The following is a 17995-nucleotide window of genomic DNA, read 5'->3' on the forward strand; positions in this document are numbered from 1 at the left end:
CTGTGGAGGAACTGGTGTGTTGCTAAGTAAATTTATATCTTCCCCTTAAGTAAGTACTGGAATGTTCCTTAGAAAAACTAAAAGAAAACACAGTCCAGAAGAACGCATTAGGTGTCTCTCCATTTCAACCAACCACATGAACAGGAAATCCACAAGAAAAGGAAGGAATGGGGATGGGAATCCACCAAAGGACCTGGATGAACTACTCTCATTCCCTTTTTAAAACCAGAAGTGATGTGAAAAGGAGCCTAATGGGGGAGAGCAAAATTACCTTTAAATGATTAATCGTAAAAATAATTAAATAAATGACCAAGCATGCCTCTTAGGGGCATGCTTGACTAATTTTTCTCTCTCACACACACACAGGTATCATATCTGCATTGGATTTTTCAGCAGAATGCATGCACACTACAGGCAATAAATTCCTTTTGAAATCACAAGTGAATACAGGAACTATTACATTATTTTGAGTATGGAATAAAATGAATACAATCAAAATATTTCACACTGCATACTCTCAGAGTAAGGTACACTGCTCCCTCGGGTTACGAAATTAATTCGTTCCGCGGCCGCTTTCGTAACCCGAAAAGCCTTCGTAAGCCGAATTGCCATAGGCGCTAATGGGGAAAAGCCGCGTTTCGTGCGAAAAAGCGCCGAAAAGCACCAAAATTTTTTTTCGTAACCCGAAACAATTATTTCCAATGGGATTTTTTCGTATCCCGGAAATTTCGTAACCTGGGTATTTCGTATCCCGAGGTACCACTGTATCTTTACTGGCAGTTGTGAAAACATGAAACCCTTACAGTGCAGGCCTATGCATATTTAGTCTTGTAAGTTCTCACTGTTTTCAGTCACAGGTTTAGAAATCTTATTTGTATTTATTACTATAGGATTTATTTATATACTGCCCAATTGCTGGGAATCCGAACGGGGATAATAGACGGTTCCCTGCCCTCAGGCTTACAATCTAAAAGACACGACACAAAAGGAGAAGGGAAGGGTGAGGGGGGGACCATCCATTTGCTATAATCTTGTGATAAAAAGAACTAATATCTCAGTGGGTTCAGTATTCTATATCATCACATCACAAGGAGGGTTTGTACATACACAAGAGCTTTTAAAAACACACACTGAAGACATATTTCACCTGAAGTGAGATGTAAACTCCATTAGCTAGATGAATTGCTTCTGATGCTTCCGCTGGGTTAGGAATATCTAAATCCTGTGGGACCAGGTGACATTGTTTCAGTAACTGCACAAGACATGTAACATTCCCACTCATACTACACAGCTCCTCCAAGAACCAGGCTCCATCTCTTGAAGTCAGATCTACCAGTTGTTCTCCAGCACTAGAAGCAGCACCTTCCATCATCAGATTTCGCCTAAATGAAGAAATGTGTTAATTAATACAAAATTTATGTTCCAATTAATGCACTTCAGATATTTGGCTTAGATCCAGTACTGCACTTTACGATGCAAATTAGAAACAATTAACTGACTCTGTAAAAGTTTTAAGAAGTCTCTTACCTGGTAAGTGTACACAGAGCAGAAATGATAACACTTGCTAAGCTTAGTGAACCCTCTTCTCCATTTTCATGAAGGAAGACCTTAATGCAACGCTCGATTTCTTTTAACTGCTCCTCACACACTGGAACAGTGACCGCTTCTTGCTTCAGCCGTTCCACTTGTCGGATAAGCCTGGTGTTTATATCTGCTGCATATCGCTGTAAAGTCATTTCAGTACTAGTTATGAACTGGCATGCAGCTGGAGGTGGTTGTGGAGCATACTGAATTTCATACCTGAGTAATGGTAAAGTTGCAAAACATTATAATCTTTTCTGTAATTTAAGTCCTTGCTAAGGCATCTGCCCTATGTTCAGTTCTGTTGGAACATACAAAGGATACAGCAGAAAGAGAATATAAAGAATTCAGTCAAATTTGAAACAGAAAAAATAAAGACAAAAATCTTTCATTGCTACTAGAATAAAATTATATTAGAATATTATCCCGTACGGATTTATTTTATGCAGAAACTGAACTATGCATTTTAGTTCTCTCTTTTGGTTATTTCAGTGAATAACTTACTTCCGGTAGACATCCTGACAGTGTTCTATTGTCATGTTAACAATGAGTTCTTCCATCCAGGTTTTCCACTGCTCAACACGGTGCTTCTGAAATACTGTTTTAGGGTACTGAAGAGCAACAGTAGCATAGTTGTGCAGCTGTTCAAGACACCCACGTAGTACTGATCGTCTCTGCTGAAGCAATGCGCCAACCTCCCCCTCAAGCTGCTCACATTGACTGATTAAGTGAGCCTGGCCAGCATTCTGAAGGAAGGTTGTTGCAGGTACATAACTTGGAGGACCTTTGAAATGAACCATTAAGGAAATAGAAAGTTAATATCTGATACAGCAATTTTTTTTAGAACCTGATCTACTAGACCAGAGCGTACCACAGTACTATCATCACCTGAACGCAGTAAGGAAATGTGCATTGCATTCCATAGACACTGGCATAACACCAAGTGATAAAGGTAGGTTCAGAAAGTGTAAAAGTTACTTCTGGGATAACCCCCAGTAGCTATACTGGCTTAAAGATTCTGAAAATGTTCCGGCAGCAGGGACTTGAGCATCCACACATTTTAGTATCAATGGAGGATCCTGGACTCAAACCCCAGCAGATAACAAGGGCCAACTGTAATGGTCCCTGTTCCCAATTGCTGCCTGGTGCAGAATTAGGAGTCTTTGTAATTGTAACCTTCCAAATGATATACATTCCCCATGGAACCAACTGTGCTGTTGAGATCAACAGCCTTGTTACTCTCTAGCCAGTACACCATCACATCTACTGTACTTGCAGAAATCACCTGTACTATTTCCTGCTTTAATTTGACTTTCTTGTCTTTTGATAGAAGCAAACAATCCAATTTGCTATCTATCTATGCCCCTAAATGTATCAGCAAAGTTGTTAGTATTAAATAACTTTTCTCATAATTTACTATGAATCCATATTTTACAAATGTCTGTACTGTTAACGGTAAAACTCTGAAATTTTGTTTGGAATTTGCCTTCAACATGATGTTGTGGAGATACAGATAGAGTTGTATCGCTTTTTGTCTTAGAAACACCATCAAGGGAATAAGAACCTTTGTAAACACCCTTTGTACTGATGCCAGGCTGAATGGTAGTGCCCTGAATTGGTAATGGTTTCCTTGATTATAGAACCTAAATCCATGAACACTATCAGGTCCCCTATTCGCAGATTGTCTTTAATTGTTGACAGCATCTCCGTTTTGAATCTCATGTATCTCACGAAAACATTCAGATATCTGAGATTCAAAACAGGATGATGAATCCCACTGCTTTTTGGCACAGTAAAGAAAACAGAATAAACTCCGATGGGCTATTGGGATTTCTTCTATCACCCCTAATTCCAACAGATGATGTCTCTTGGCCATCACTATCTCTCATTTGATTACATATTTTGCCACTGGTAAAGGAAGGTATCTGCTTTTCAGCTTTCTGTCAAATAAGCTCTTGTATCCTGGTGTCACTATTTGATTTACCCACCGATCTCTCGTTATTCTCAACCATAGATCTTGACAAAGCAACATTCTTCCTCCAACTGGTGCCTTCCTTTTTTCAATGCTGTGATTTACCCTTTTTTAGGGACTAAATCATCACCTCTTCACTGGGACTGTCCAGGATACAACCCTGATCTTCCAAATTGCGACTATGGTCTAAACCACTGTTACCTTTTTAATCTTCATGGTAGATAGGAACAAGATTGCTTTTATTCCATTCCCTGGTATGTATGTATGTATGTATTTATAAAATCTGTTTCGCCATAATGGAGCAATTGTGGCCAAATATTTTTGAAAATCAAAATAAACAGTGTGCACTGTGTGGGGCAGACACAAGTAGGAAGGTGGGTTCAACAAAGCAGTGTACAAGACTGACAGTGGGACCATACATCACCAAAGTGCTATTGTAGAGAAGGTGTGATAGTGATTGTTTCCATATGGGTATGTTTTTATTTTCTTTAACAGTGTGAATGTTGCAACAAAACACACTGGTGTGATAATGTCCTTAGTCTTTAAGGAGAAGCATCTTGGCCAATATATTGAAATCATGGCCCAAACCTAAGTCCAAGCTCCAAATGATACAAAATCACATGGAAAAAAGCACCAAACCATTAAAGGATTCAATAAATTACTCCTTTTAATCCTGTCCTGATACCACCACCTCCCTCAGGCACATATTAAGCCAAGTTTCAAAAGGGTTTATTTCATACCTAGATCCATTTGTGTACTGATTTCCTGTAGTAGACTTGCAAGCTGAGTAGCTTCCAAATTACTGAAAGCAGCTTGATAATGAGATATCCATTGCTCAAATTCATTCAGTTTCACCTGGATTGCTTCCTGTATGGCTCTTTGCTGAGATTGCAGCTGAGTATGTTCAGAATACCTGCATTAAAAGGAAATAACTTTACTTTTATTCAGTTGTATTTATTCAACTTTTATTTTACTCATTTCAGTACCTTGCTTGATATATGAAGAAGACTGCACTTTGAAACAAAGTATTCCAGATTGAAAATGTACTATGATCCACCCGCAATGTTTAATATACTTCTCTATCTGAAGTTTTCTGATGTTAGATTTTTAGCTATGCTTATATCAGCATATTTCATACATAGTAATTTAATTTTTGTAAACCACTGGGAATAATATTACAAACAAACAAACATATTGACAAAGGATAACACAACTGCAATCTAATGCATGCTGCCCATCTGTACAGCCCCTTAACTTCTTTAGGATTCAAAACAGTTTGTCAATAAATCATTCTGATATTCACCAGGATAAAATAATAAAAAGCAAAAATGATTATACCTGTGCTGCAGTGTGTGAGAAGGATGATCCACTCCTTCTGCTCCTTCCAGATAGTCACTTTCTTCTAATAATTTGCCTTGCAATTTCTCAACATCCGTCAACTGCTCTTGCAAATTTAAATATTCCCCTAAACTGCTATCCAGTTTAGGAAGTATGGCCATCATTTCATCTCTGTTCTTAAACCAGTTGACCTGTAAACAATTATTACATTATAAGTAAACTAAACTCAGCATTATTAAAATAAAAAGGTGCAGTTGCCATCTCTTTTTAATATTTACTGAGCATATACTGTATTTAAGAATGAATAAACCGTTTTAATGACACAGAATCACAGAATCTTGGAATTGGAAGGGGCCACAAGGGCCATCTATAAGCATTCTTCATTTAACACAGCCTCTGATTAAGAAGCTTCTTTCTACAGTCTTTTTATGGGAGCTCAGACCAGCTCCTCCTTTTCTTGTCTTCTGGAAGATGCCTCCCCCCCCCCCGCACTTTCTTTGGGAGAATGATGACAGAGAGACTTTAGGGAGCTGGGGATGTTTAGTCTGGAGAAGAAAAGGTGAAGAGGTGATATGACAGCCCTGTTTAAATACTTGAAGGAGTGTCATACTGAGGAGGGAGCAAGCTTGTTTCTGCTGCTCCAGAGAAAAAGACCCGGAACAATGGATGCAAGCTCCAGGAAAAGAGATTCCACCTCAACATTAGGAGGAATTTCCTGACAGTAAGAGCTGTTTGACAGTGGAACACACTCCTTCCTTGCAGTGTGGAGGAGTCTCCTTCCTTAGAGGTCTTTAAACAGAGGCTGGATGGCCATCTGTCGGGGATGCTTTGATTGTGATTTCCTGCATGGCAGAATGGGGTTGGACTGGATGGCCCTTGCGGTCTCTTCCAACTCAATGATTCTAAGATTCTATACTCTTGGATATGGTTTATCTGCTCTGGAAACCTGAATTCATTTAGAATAGCTAGGTATTCTTAGAGTGCTGTGGAAAGAGAGAAAGACCACAAGCTAGATGGTTAGACTCAACTGGGGATGCCACAGCCCTGAGCCAACAGTGCATGTCTGACTACCTTTGGCTTGCCTTTTCTTCCCTATTTCAAAATCCCAGAAGTCACAGTCACTCTCGCCCATGGATCTCATGAATTCCACCCTATTGATCAGTTCATCTTTTAAGTTCAATCCAAAATAGCTGATCCTCTTTGTTGCCTCCTCCATCTTCAGCAGAATGAAACTGCCTACAGAGCTAGTGAAGTATTTGTTACATTCTTGGTCAAGTTTCACTTCTAACAAATATCAGGTTGGTTGAAAGTCTCCCATAACTAGTATAACTTTCCTTTTCGGTTATTTGTTTTAGGAAGACATAATCCAAATCTTCAGTTTGGCTGTGGGCCCTATAGTAGATACGCACAATGAAGGCACTGTTTTTTCTTTGCCCTCAACACTTTAATTTTTAACCAGGCTCTCAACCTGTTTTCTATGCTGTAAGTCATGGATCTTCTCCCAGGTGTACAAATTCCTGATATATAATGCTTCTCCTTTCCTGTTTGCTCATTTCTTTGGAATAGGTTATATTCTTCTGTTACTACATTCCAATAATGAAAATCATCCCACCAGGTTTTAGTGATGCCTATTAAATCATACTTGGCTTTCTGAGTACACATTCATCTTATTTCCCATATTCTGTAGAGATCTGGGTCATTCTCACTAGCTGTTTTCTTGTTTTTTTCTGCCTGCTTTTAAGTTCTTGAATCATTGGCCCAAATAATCCTATATCATGGAGGCTATTGTCCCCAGTAGTTTATGTCTCCATGCCCTCTGGAAGATGGCATGTATTTTAACAGCAATAAACATAATTTAAATGCCTGTATTTCTGTATATCTCAAGAACAAAATTTAAAAATACAATATTGACAGAAATAAAAGTTTGAAATGTTACAATTTAAGTTATTTAAATGACTAATGTCAACAAAAATTAAATATTACTCTCACAATAAATAACCAATTTAAGATAGCTGAACATAAACATTCTGAAAGAGAGTGAATATACCTTTATTTCAGCTACTCTGGAAGAGAAAAGGCTGCGTGTGATGTCTCTTTCCATCTCTCGCTTGCTTTGCTTATTTTCAGCTTGCTGCCCACCTCCACCGTATACAGCTCCAGCAAATCCGGCTTCCCCTCCTGCGGTCCAGTCCACAAGTGGGTCATAAACAAAAGCTTCAAGTAATGTCAGAAGGGTTTCTCGCCCTCGCCTCATAATGTGTAGAACCTGTTTGTAAAACAGGTTTATTGCTCAAATTATATACTTACTGTAAACAAACCTTGATCAACGCTTATAAGTGTTTTTTAAATACTTTGTCCAGTGTCTGAAGACATTCAACACTGGGACCAAGTAGATCTCCCTAGCAAGTATATTTACAAGTTACCTTTACTTCTAAAAATCCTCTGCTAGTAAGTAAAGCTCACAGGCATTCAGATTTGCAACAGTCAGTGTCACATTACCTACCTGCTCACAAGAAAGTCTGAAAACTCCTTCAACTCCTGTTACTCCAAATGCTGTTTCAATATTTTGTGTCATTCGGAAAGGGACTTTCTCTGGCACTCGAAGGCTCTTCCCTTTTTCAAAGCAAACGTTATAATCTATGTGAACAACTTCTCCAGTAGTCATATCTATGAGAACATTATCCAGATGTCTGTCTCCAAGACCAATTATGTAGCCAACCATGGACATAACTGCAGTGGATCTTGCATAAGACTTGGGAGAAGAAAAATGTTCCATGTTTATAAATCTGGTTTTCTACTACTTAAGAAAAATGCAATCTAACTCTAAAACCTTGCTTAAAAAGCAATAATGTCAACAAGTGTGCCGAGTCCCTGTAACACATATGCCCCTCAGACAAAAGATGTCCAAATGCCCTCTAGGAGGCAGGGGGCCTTTTTTGCCATATTTCCCCAGCACCATTTTAAGTATTAAAGGCGTGTTACAGACGGGCCCAAGAAGCGTCGCCGCCGCGCCGTGATTACGCGCGAGGGGCGGTGCTTCCTGACGCGCCTTGCCCCTTGCGCGTAATGAGTGCGTCAAAATGGCAGCGCCCTATACAGATGGGTGCTGCCATTTTGACGTCGCGGATGCGCAGCGTCCTGACGTCGCGCCCCGGAAGAGACGCCGCAAGTGCATGCGTTGGCACTTGCGGCGTCTCTTCCGGGTTGCCTTTTTTGCAGCGCAGAGGAGTCGCGTGGTTTGGTTGCTGCGACTCCTCCGCGCTGCAACCGGCAGCGGCCCGAGACCGCCCCTCTTGGGCGGTCTGTAACGGGCCAAAGATTCTTGGAATGATCAGATAAGCAGTCCACAACGTTGGGTTATTCCCTACATGCCAAAACACTGCAGGAGTCACAAAGCCCAAAATTCTTTTCAGTTAGTAACCACTGACCTCTGTACCTTCACCACAGTTTTTTCTCCAAAGCCTGTCTTAGTCCTATCTTATCATATCCTAATTGGAAGTTAACTATTTAAATCTTATGAATGTTCTATATAATAATATAAAGTCGTCCATCCATTTTTGCAGGGGATCCGTTCCGGACCTTCCTGTGAAAATGGAAATTTGCACATATATCAAGCCCCATTGGCTGAATGGCCACGCATGCCATTTTAAGCCTCCCTGCTTGCCGGTCCGCGAAGGACCATGACCACCGCCTCAAAGTCCGCGAAAATGGAGGTAGGGCTGTATTTATTTAATTTCCTAAATTTCAGCCAATGGGGCTTGATATATGTGCAAATTTCCATTTTCACAGGAAGGTCCTAAATTTCAGCCAAACTAAGGTTGAGGATGAAATGCTTCTCTGAGCCATCTTCTACACACAAAACTAAACCTTTCTTTGGAGAACTACTTGTTATTTTAATTTATATGTGGTGAAGAGTTTAAAAAAACATGTCTTACGGCATGGCAGGAAATTAAAAATCTGAGGTGATGATACAGGAGACAACAGTTACTAACTGAAAATAATTTTGGGTTTCGTGACTCCTGCAACTTTGTGGACTGCTTCTTCATCCTATACAGAGAATAGATGATATGCGGACCAATGCATATGACCCTACTCTAAGCCCTCCAAACCAGTCTGTCACTTAGTATAGCCTCTAATCTTACTACTTAAATGACATCCACAATCTTAGTACAAGACAATGAAATTATATATATTTTGTGGCAGTCAGAAGTGCTTGAGAAAAGCCACTTCTTTTACCTGATATATCTAGGAAGCAAATGTACATATGTATTTCTGAGTGACTGTGCTTATTCAAAACACTTGCTGTATCTATAGTTTTTATGTGGGGTTTTCAGGCTATGTGGCCATGTTTTAGCAGAGTTTCTTCCTGATGTTTCGCCAGCATCTGTGGTTGGCATCTTCAGAGAATGTTTGCCTGGAAAGGACTTGGTATATATATTGCTGTATCTATTTCTCAAAGAAGATTTCCACCTACCTGTGTCACTCTCCACCACTCATCAGGTGTAGTACATGATGACCAAAGTTCTTTCGCAAGAAGATTGGGTGGTGTTGCTTCCATCAATTCTTCCAAAACAGACTTCATTACATTTAGAGGCCAATCTCGGCGAGATACATCCAAACTGAGTCCAACTGCCTTCAAAGCTGGCCCAATTTTACTGTAGTACAATTCACTTGGTCTAGGTACTATTCCAGGATTTTGAGGAGTCTGATAGGAATCTTGAGCCTAAAAATACACAAGTAAATCTGAGGTATGTTTCTGACAGTGGATTAGAATTATTATTCCATATATTTAGAGCTTGGCTAGAAAAAGATTTGCAATGGATAAACAAACATTCAATTCTGAGGCTGGTCTATGATTGTAATAAACTTATTATGCTATATTCAATTAGCATTGGAACACAAAACAATTCATCTTAATCATTACAGTCCTGACCATATCCTTTTAGATCAGATTTCTGATTCTGCCTTAGTACATTTTGATGCACTTTAATGTGAAACTATAGATAGAAAGATTCATAGTTAGTGTCAGGCTGTACAAAAGTTTTTACCTTTTGTGCTTGTAAAGCAGCTTCTCGCTGCTGCCACCTTTTATAAAGTCCAAATAAAGGAGTGGCTCCATCCACCCACTGAATGAGGCCTGATCTTGTTCCCAATGGTGTAACAGAGTAATGTCTGGCATGAAATCGAGGTGTCTCTTGACGATTTATGGTAGCAAACATTGTATTAACAATTGATAAGAACTGCATGATCCGCTCATCAAGATGTAGGTCTTCTAGTCCTAAATGCAAGGGTAGATGCACACAATTATGAACTAATTAACAGAAACATCTTTTCTTTCAAAATTAAAAAGATTCACTTGGAAAACAGATTCACATGATCACATATAACTTGGGCTACTAGATTCCTCTGGGTAAAATGTAACAATGTCTAATCACACGAATGCTATTCAATGGATAAGACCTTAGAAGGTGTAAGTGTGGCCCAGAGGCAGCCCCTCAAAATTATTTTAGGTCTCCAAGCCAATCTACAATTTTTCTTTAAAAGACTAGGCAAAAAGGCTCCCTAGATAGATCCTAAATGTCACCAACATCTTTGGTTTGGCTTTTAGCACCCTCTCTGACTCTTTACGAACCTCCTTAAAAATCACAAAAAACAGCCAACTTCCTAAAAATGTTCAGCCCACATCCAGAGCTGTGGCCACTAAATTGGCACCCAGAGCACTTGCCCATGCTAGCCTTAGAAAGCAGTTCTAATAGGAGACAAAACCCCAAAACAGACGAGCAGACAGAGATGGTTTCTGGCTGCTCCAGGGGTGTGGCGTGTAGACAACGCATGTCCTCAGAGTGCCCGAAATCCACCCCAGGGCTGCTTAAGGGACCCAAACCATCCCCAAAAGAAGCCAATCTTTCCCGCTCCTTGACATGGTCCATTTGGAACCATGACAGGAGGCACCCTTAGGGCTGTGGCAATCAGCCCAGGAGCAGCTTCTGGCCACTGCTGGATGCCTGTCTGCTTTGCTCTGACCCTATGAATGTATGGCTATTGTGTAACTAGAAAGGAACTTAGGATGTTCAATAATGATCTCCCACTCAAGTATAGTGTTTCAATCCATGAGAAGGTGTGTCATTCTTACCTTTGAAAAGGTATGGATAGTTTTTCCCATCTGAACCCAGGAATAGGAGTTTTTTGGGCTTTGTCTTTGTAGGAAGAATTGTAATTGTGCTCCCCACACTATGAATTGTGACTGTGTCTCTGGCAGACACTTCTCCAGGGAGAGCTATTTCAGTATTTGTCATGGCAGAAAGCCAGGGGCTGATTTCCTCAAGACGTAAAATATAACTGGCACGCTTCTGGGCTCTCTGCTGAAGATTGAGCATTACCTGTTTTCAAAGACACAAAGTTTCAGATGAAGATCAACATTCTGTATATTTGCAATGGTTAATAACAAAAAGACAAGTCATTTCAGAAAGGTCAACTACCTAATTTATTATTGTGAAATTATAAAGCAACTCCAAGAACTTGTTGGACTTTTTTTTAATCTTACAGATTCAAGCATACACACACACTTTTTTTTACATGTATATAAATATAATAAGAATTGGAAAAGTGTAGGGATATTTCTAGCCCATTCTTCTATCGCTTTTTCTCTGAGTTCTCTACAACCCAGGCTAGAGACACTAACTTTAAAGACTTTACAAGTCAGAATGAATTTGCCAATATTCTCAACTACAAAGCTGACACTATTTTTTAAATCCATATACAGGTGACAGAAGCCTTCACAAGCTAGAAATACTCTACCTCTTTAAAAGGAATCCAGCTGCTTCCTGGCTTTGCAGGATTAGATGGGTTCTTCAGTTTCTCCAGGGCATTTTCAATTGCATCACCATAGTTGTCTTGAAACCACTTCTCATGAGGGGTTTCAGCAGGAGCTGCAGTAATGCTTTGCACATGTTCCAAAGCAAATACTATGGGTTTCATCAGGGCGGTGTGCTTTTCTCGCATGATTGCTATTTTCTCCTCTCTAAAAATATGGAGGTATTGTGAAAATATCACTTGGGTTTCAGGAATATTAGCAGAATCAGTACTAATGTTTCACAAGATGCAATGTTATAGCTAATAACTAACGATTTATTTAATTTGTGAATTATGTTTCCATTTACCATAAAGGCACAAGGTGACTCCAACTATAATGTAACAATCCCAAAGAAAACGAAAGGGAAACAAAACTGTACTTAAACAGTAGCACCTTGGAATGGGGCAGACCCTCTTTGTTAGAAGTTTTTTTTATGTAGCAACTTGTTTATTGCCTAACAAGGATGCTGATAGATTAGCAATTAGTAATTACATTAGTATTTGATATATTAGTAATGAATTGGGCTAAATGACCCTCCCAGCTTTATAATTCTGGTTTCTCAGAATAAAGAACTCTCATGTACAGCACAAATCACTATGCAAATCATACTTGCGTAAAGTGTTGTTATTCTGGACTCTCTTTACTTCATCTTCTAGCTGCTGAATCCGTCTAAGGACATACATATGCTGTTGCAAAAGGACTCCTAGCCAAAGTTCATCCCAAAGAACAGTGACTCTGCGCAACTCAGCAACAAGCATCTGAACCTGGATGGACATCAATACAAAAACTTACTATGTTGTATAAATTATGACTGTACAGTAGTTGTTTCAAATACCTCGGGATGCATTTCCAAAATAAGTAAAAGTAATTCCCTCCTGCATAAACTGATAATGCATTAAATACTTAATTGTGCATCCGTTTGCAAACATACACAGCATAAATAAAACTACAGTTTCAATTATACCTGCAAAACCATTGTTGGATTTGCAGTTGATAACTTCTCTACAATTTTGCTGTAGCAGTCTTGCATCATTGCCTGGTCCTCATTTAAACCCATTTTTGGTTCATCCTTTAGGCTCTCTTGAGAAGCTGGTGGGCTTCCTCCATCACATTCACTGCCCAGTAATTCTTCACCTTGAATGTTACCCAAAAAGGTAGGTATTGCTGATGGGAACTTGCTCCCTAGGTTTTAAAGGGAAAAGATGTTTATTTCTGCTAGCTCAAAATTCATTTTTGCTAATTATAATACCTTTACATTCTTATAATGACACAAATGTATGAATGCTACAACAGTAACACTTCTATATATGTCAGATGGTATACTATGCTGAGCTGAATCTGAGAGCCATAGATTTTGTGACACCAGTTCACTGCTGGAAATTCAATTCAGGTATGAGTCAAAAATCAACGAAGCGGCAGATCCATGGTTAAGATAGTTGAGTTGCAGCTACTACAAATTCTAAATTATAAACATATTAAAGTAAAGCATTTTTTTCAAAAAAATGTTTAAGCTAATGCTAACTTTTATCTGCCTATGTATTTTAGAGGTAAGACTTCTTCTTCTTCTTCTTCTTCTTATTATTATTAAGCTTTATTTATATAGTGCTGTAAATTTACACAGTGCTGTACATACACTTTTTAATTAGACAGTTCCCTGCCCTCAGGCTTACAATCGGACAAAAACATGACACAAAAAGAGAAGGGAATGGTGGTGGGGAAGGGGATTGTGGTGCTGCATGCTTCTGTGTATTTCTCTAGACCAGTGGTCCCCAAACTGTGCCATTTAAGAGATTTTGGACTTCAGTTCCCAGAAACCTCAGCCATGTTGGCCAATAGTCTGGGACTCTGGGAGCTGAAGCCCAAAATCCCTTAAAGAGCACAATTTGGGGACCAATGCTGTAGTCAGTCAGACATGTCCTTCTCCACAATACTCTGTTCCCTTCCCCCACAAAGCTTTCCAGCCACCAAAACCACAACAAAGTTGAGTAAAATTCCATGGAAACTGAATATTCTCAGTCCTCACTGGGCTATTCAGAGGATTCCTTTAGTTTTTGTTCTACAGTTTCCCCCCGGCTTCTTTAAATGTTGGGGCATCTTCCCAAAATGCGGAAATCTTCCTCTTGTTTGTGGGTTGTGCTGCTTTGGCTACATAAAGTAACAAGATTTAAGGTTGAACATCAGAAATGGAGGAAATCGTATCACAAGGCAAAATCCTCATACGTTCATGGCTTCCCCTTGGCTTGGATTTAGCCTCAGAGTGAAATTTCACTTGATCAATGTAGCCTTTCTGCCTCCCACTGTATTCCTGGAGAATCTATATCTGAGGGTTGGTGGTCTCTTTAGAAAGGAGTGGGATGTAACATGGGGATGCAGTGGGAAGGAAAACACATTTTTTAGTTTCCCCTCCCTTCTGCTCACACTGGATGATTCTAGATGGAGGGATCCTAATGCTATCACTCAAAGACATATGGTAGCTATTTCATCATCTTCTCCTGATGCCCCGCGCAAAATATATTTTCTGCTTAAAAAAGAGAGAAAGATAGAAGAACCTATGATTACACTGGAGAGCTACAAACTGGATGACTATCTGAAATGGGGCAGAATCACTACATAATAAGCACTCACTATCTCCTTTGAACCCAACCTACATAATTCAATATGGAGAAACCAAAGTATAATGTCCTTATAATAATAATAATAATAAAATCTTTATTTTTACCCCGCCCTTCCAGAAAGATCAGGGCGGCTTACAAAAGTGCAACGAATGCACACAAATACAGTTAAAAACAGTAAACATCAAACACAATACAATGAACTAAAAGCAGGAATAAAAGCCCCATCGCCCATCCTCATGGCCACGGAAGAGGAGGGGAGGCCCACAGGATCTTAATCGGGGAATGCCTGCTTAAATAGGAAGGTCTTAAGATCCCTCCTAAATTGGGCCAGGGTGGTAGATGAGCGGAGCTCAGTGGGCAGCGTGTTCCAAAGGGCTGGGGCAGCTATAGAAAAGGCCCTTCTAGACGTAGAAGCAAGCTTGGCCCCAGGCACCTTCAGCAACTGCTGCCCAGACGTTCTGAGGGTGCGAGGCGGATTGTACGGGGAGAGGCGGTCCTTTAGGAATCCTGGGCCCAAGCCATTTAGGGCTTTATAGGTAATAACCAACGCCTTATATTGAGCTCGGAAGCGAACGGGCAGCCAATGAAGATCTTTAAGTACAGGTGTTATGTGGCTGGTCCTGGACACACCAGTGACCAGCCGGGCTGCCATATTCTGTACCATTTGAAGCTTCCGAGTTTGGTATAAGGGTTGCCCCATGTAGAGTGCATTGCAGAAGTCCAATCTCGAAGTTACCAGAGCATGACAACACTCCACCTGTACAAATTAGTCATAGTTCCATCCTTTCATATAGAATTTTAAAAACTACAATCAAGACATGAGGCACTTAAATAGCTCTGTCACGAATAAAGTGGATATACTAATTAACAAAAACAGCTACTAGCCTAGGGAATGAAACACTTGAAAAAGCAGCCAATATACATACCTGAAGCTTGAGACTCACTGCTAAGTGAAATAGTACCCACAATTGCCGGATACAGTATAAGATGAGGAGAATCTTGTGCTACACGACAGAGAAGGTTACAAATACTCTGACGAACATATACTTCAGGGTGATTCAATCGTGAAAAGAGTTGAGGAATGATACCTTTACAAAGATAAACGTGGATAATGCCCAGAATTAAAATTAGACACTATAACACTACTCCCACATTTCTATTTTACAGTGTCAAATGCAATTTTCTGTTACTCCATTTAAGTAAGGAGTATAATTGTTATCTCGGACAATCCCATGTAACATGAAACTATTTTCATATTCTTCAACAGCTAAACTGAACCCTGACAACTGACAGCAGAATTCTATTCAAGTAATGGGCTTTCCTACCTAACATTCTGAGATGCAGAACTAAAAAGCTGCTCTTGACAACCTAGAGAATGGTGCATAACCAAACAGAATGCGGATTGCACTTCTACCCATGAACAAAACATTATATATATATATATATATATATATGTGTGTGTGTGTGTGTGTGTGTGTGATAGGAGGAGATCAGTAATAGGGTGAAAACTATAGTGATATGACAGAAAGAGTGCAATGGGGTGTTGGTTGCTCCCAAACTGTCCCCCAATTCAAATAGCATATATAGTGTTGATAATCATCCCCAGGTTGAAAATATGGCTCTTACATGCAAAGTCAGTGAGCAGGTAAATAACAGCCATTCAGAACGTGCCCACAGATAAGGGCACTGACCTGGTTTGTGCTTACCTAGGGCATATCTATACTGGCCGCTTAATCCAAGACCAGTCCAAAGTATTATGGCTCCAGACTGGCTAAAATGGCAATCATATGACCATTCTGATCCAGTCCGATACTGTGTATTGTACACACAGGCTAGCTGGTCTGATGCTGCTTCAACCCTGCCACCACTACTTCTTTGCTTGCTGTGACAGTCTGCCCAGCACACTGTCACTTTTGTGAAGTCAGAACAGGGTGCCCCTACAATCGGCAAGGAGGTATAATGGCTCCCTCATTGAGCACATGGTGAGACAACCCATTATCAGCTCAGCAGAAGCAGTGGCACATGAAGCAGACTCTTGCAGGGGGGCACCTGCCGACAATGAAGCAATAGCAGTAGTCTGTTTTTGGAGTAGCATCATGTAAAGACAGTGAGAACGGAGGGAGGACTATAGTAATAGATGGGCATAACCTTTTAAAGAGAAATAGGCCAAACAGGAAAGGAGGAGGAGTGGCATTATATGTCAGGGATGTTTACACCTATGACGAGATCCAGGACTTAAATCCTGGAAGCCAGGTGGAGAGCATCTAGATATAAATTAAAGGGGAGGGAAACAAAGAATATGTTATTGTGGGAGTCGACTACAGACCCCCAAGTCAGATGGAGGAATTGGAGGATGCTAGAACAAATGATCACTCAGATAGAGGAGATGTAGCAGTGATGAGAGATTTCAACCATCCTGATATTAGTTGGAGAGCAAACTCATCCAAAACCTCAAGGTCTAGCAAATTCCTCACTTGCCTGGAAGAAAATTTCATTGTCCAAAAGGTGGAAGAGCTAACAAAGGGATCAGCCATTGTAGATCTGATCCTAACCAGCAGGGATGACCTGGTTAATGGAGTGCAAGTGGTGGGATCCTTAGGTGGGAGTGACCATGTTCTCCTGGAGTTTGTTATACAGAGGAAAGGAGAAGTCAGCCATAATCAGATACACATTTTAGACTTTAGAAAAGTTGATTTCAATACACGCAGGGACGCAGTGCTAATACATTCTACTTTTTTAAACTTTCAATAAAACTGCCCTGTGGAACTCCAGGAGCTGTTTATTATCTAGGGGAAATGTTTACATATTAGATAAACCTGATACCACCACATAATTCTAAACTGCTAAAGATTTTCATACCTCGCCATGGAGCAGTAGGAGTGGTTTCTAATCCGTGTTCTAAATACTGTCTTAGTTCTCCAGCGTGTTTCACCAGCAGCCTCAATAACCTCAATGTTGCCATCACAATTACATCATCAGTGCTCTGTTCTGAAATGTTTCTTAGATGCAGCCTGGGATCATCTTCATCCAGAGGAACCTGCACATTAAAAAAAGAACAATTCTGCATGGCTTTTCTCCTAGATTTAAAATGCAACAAAAACAATAGGAGTTTGCTTGCATAATTAGTCAAAACATTCATCATACCTGACCAGCATTCAACTTAAGGAAGGTAAAATAGGCACTGCATGAGAGTTTATAAAGACTGAAGATTCTGTCTACAACTTTTCTCCAAACTTTGATTAGGCCCTCAGTTGAATTTTCATCAAGGTCTGAAAGCCAGGGGCAGCTTGTCAACAACTGACGCAAGATGACATCAACCATATCATCTTCCTCATTATCATCGTTTTCTGCAATTTGAAGGGTTATGTCTTCATCCTAAATACAAATAAAAATAAACAGACACTTATTATTTCTTGCCTACCATATATTTTATTTCCAAGGATACTGATACTGATTACTGATGGCTAAAACTTAAAAAACATGATACAAACAATCAAAATGACAATGCAAGTACATATAATAGAAGATATGACCAAACGTTTAGCTTCACTGTACACCATCAACAAGTATATACCATCAACAAGAAGAGTGCAGCTATCATCTATTTCAGATTAATGTGAACTTTAACCTTACCTC

At 39.9% G+C, this 17995-nt stretch overlaps 1 protein-coding gene across 2 annotated transcripts in view; it reads right to left on the reverse strand.

The window, feature by feature from the left end:
- SMG1 (SMG1 nonsense mediated mRNA decay associated PI3K related kinase) overlaps positions 1-17995 on the reverse strand; it is a 100149-nt gene that overhangs the window by 15351 nt on the left and 66803 nt on the right. For both annotated transcript variants that reach the window (XM_042480747.1, XM_042480746.1), the window contains exons 34-49: positions 17504-17734; positions 17219-17396; positions 15286-15447; positions 12709-12926; positions 12354-12508; positions 11690-11912; positions 11025-11271; positions 9940-10169; positions 9366-9614; positions 7395-7643; positions 6939-7157; positions 4892-5082; positions 4294-4466; positions 2086-2365; positions 1528-1800; positions 1148-1382 (exon numbers count right to left, since the gene is read on the reverse strand). In XM_042480747.1, coding sequence (XP_042336681.1) covers positions 1148-1382; positions 1528-1800; positions 2086-2365; positions 4294-4466; positions 4892-5082; positions 6939-7157; positions 7395-7643; positions 9366-9614; positions 9940-10169; positions 11025-11271; positions 11690-11912; positions 12354-12508; positions 12709-12926; positions 15286-15447; positions 17219-17396; positions 17504-17734 — 3513 coding nt within the window. The remainder of the gene's footprint in view (positions 1-1147; positions 1383-1527; positions 1801-2085; positions 2366-4293; positions 4467-4891; positions 5083-6938; positions 7158-7394; positions 7644-9365; positions 9615-9939; positions 10170-11024; positions 11272-11689; positions 11913-12353; positions 12509-12708; positions 12927-15285; positions 15448-17218; positions 17397-17503; positions 17735-17995) is intronic.

Source organism: Sceloporus undulatus, chromosome 8, assembly GCF_019175285.1.
Source record: "Sceloporus undulatus isolate JIND9_A2432 ecotype Alabama chromosome 8, SceUnd_v1.1, whole genome shotgun sequence".
Taxonomy (NCBI): domain Eukaryota; kingdom Metazoa; phylum Chordata; class Lepidosauria; order Squamata; family Phrynosomatidae; genus Sceloporus; species Sceloporus undulatus.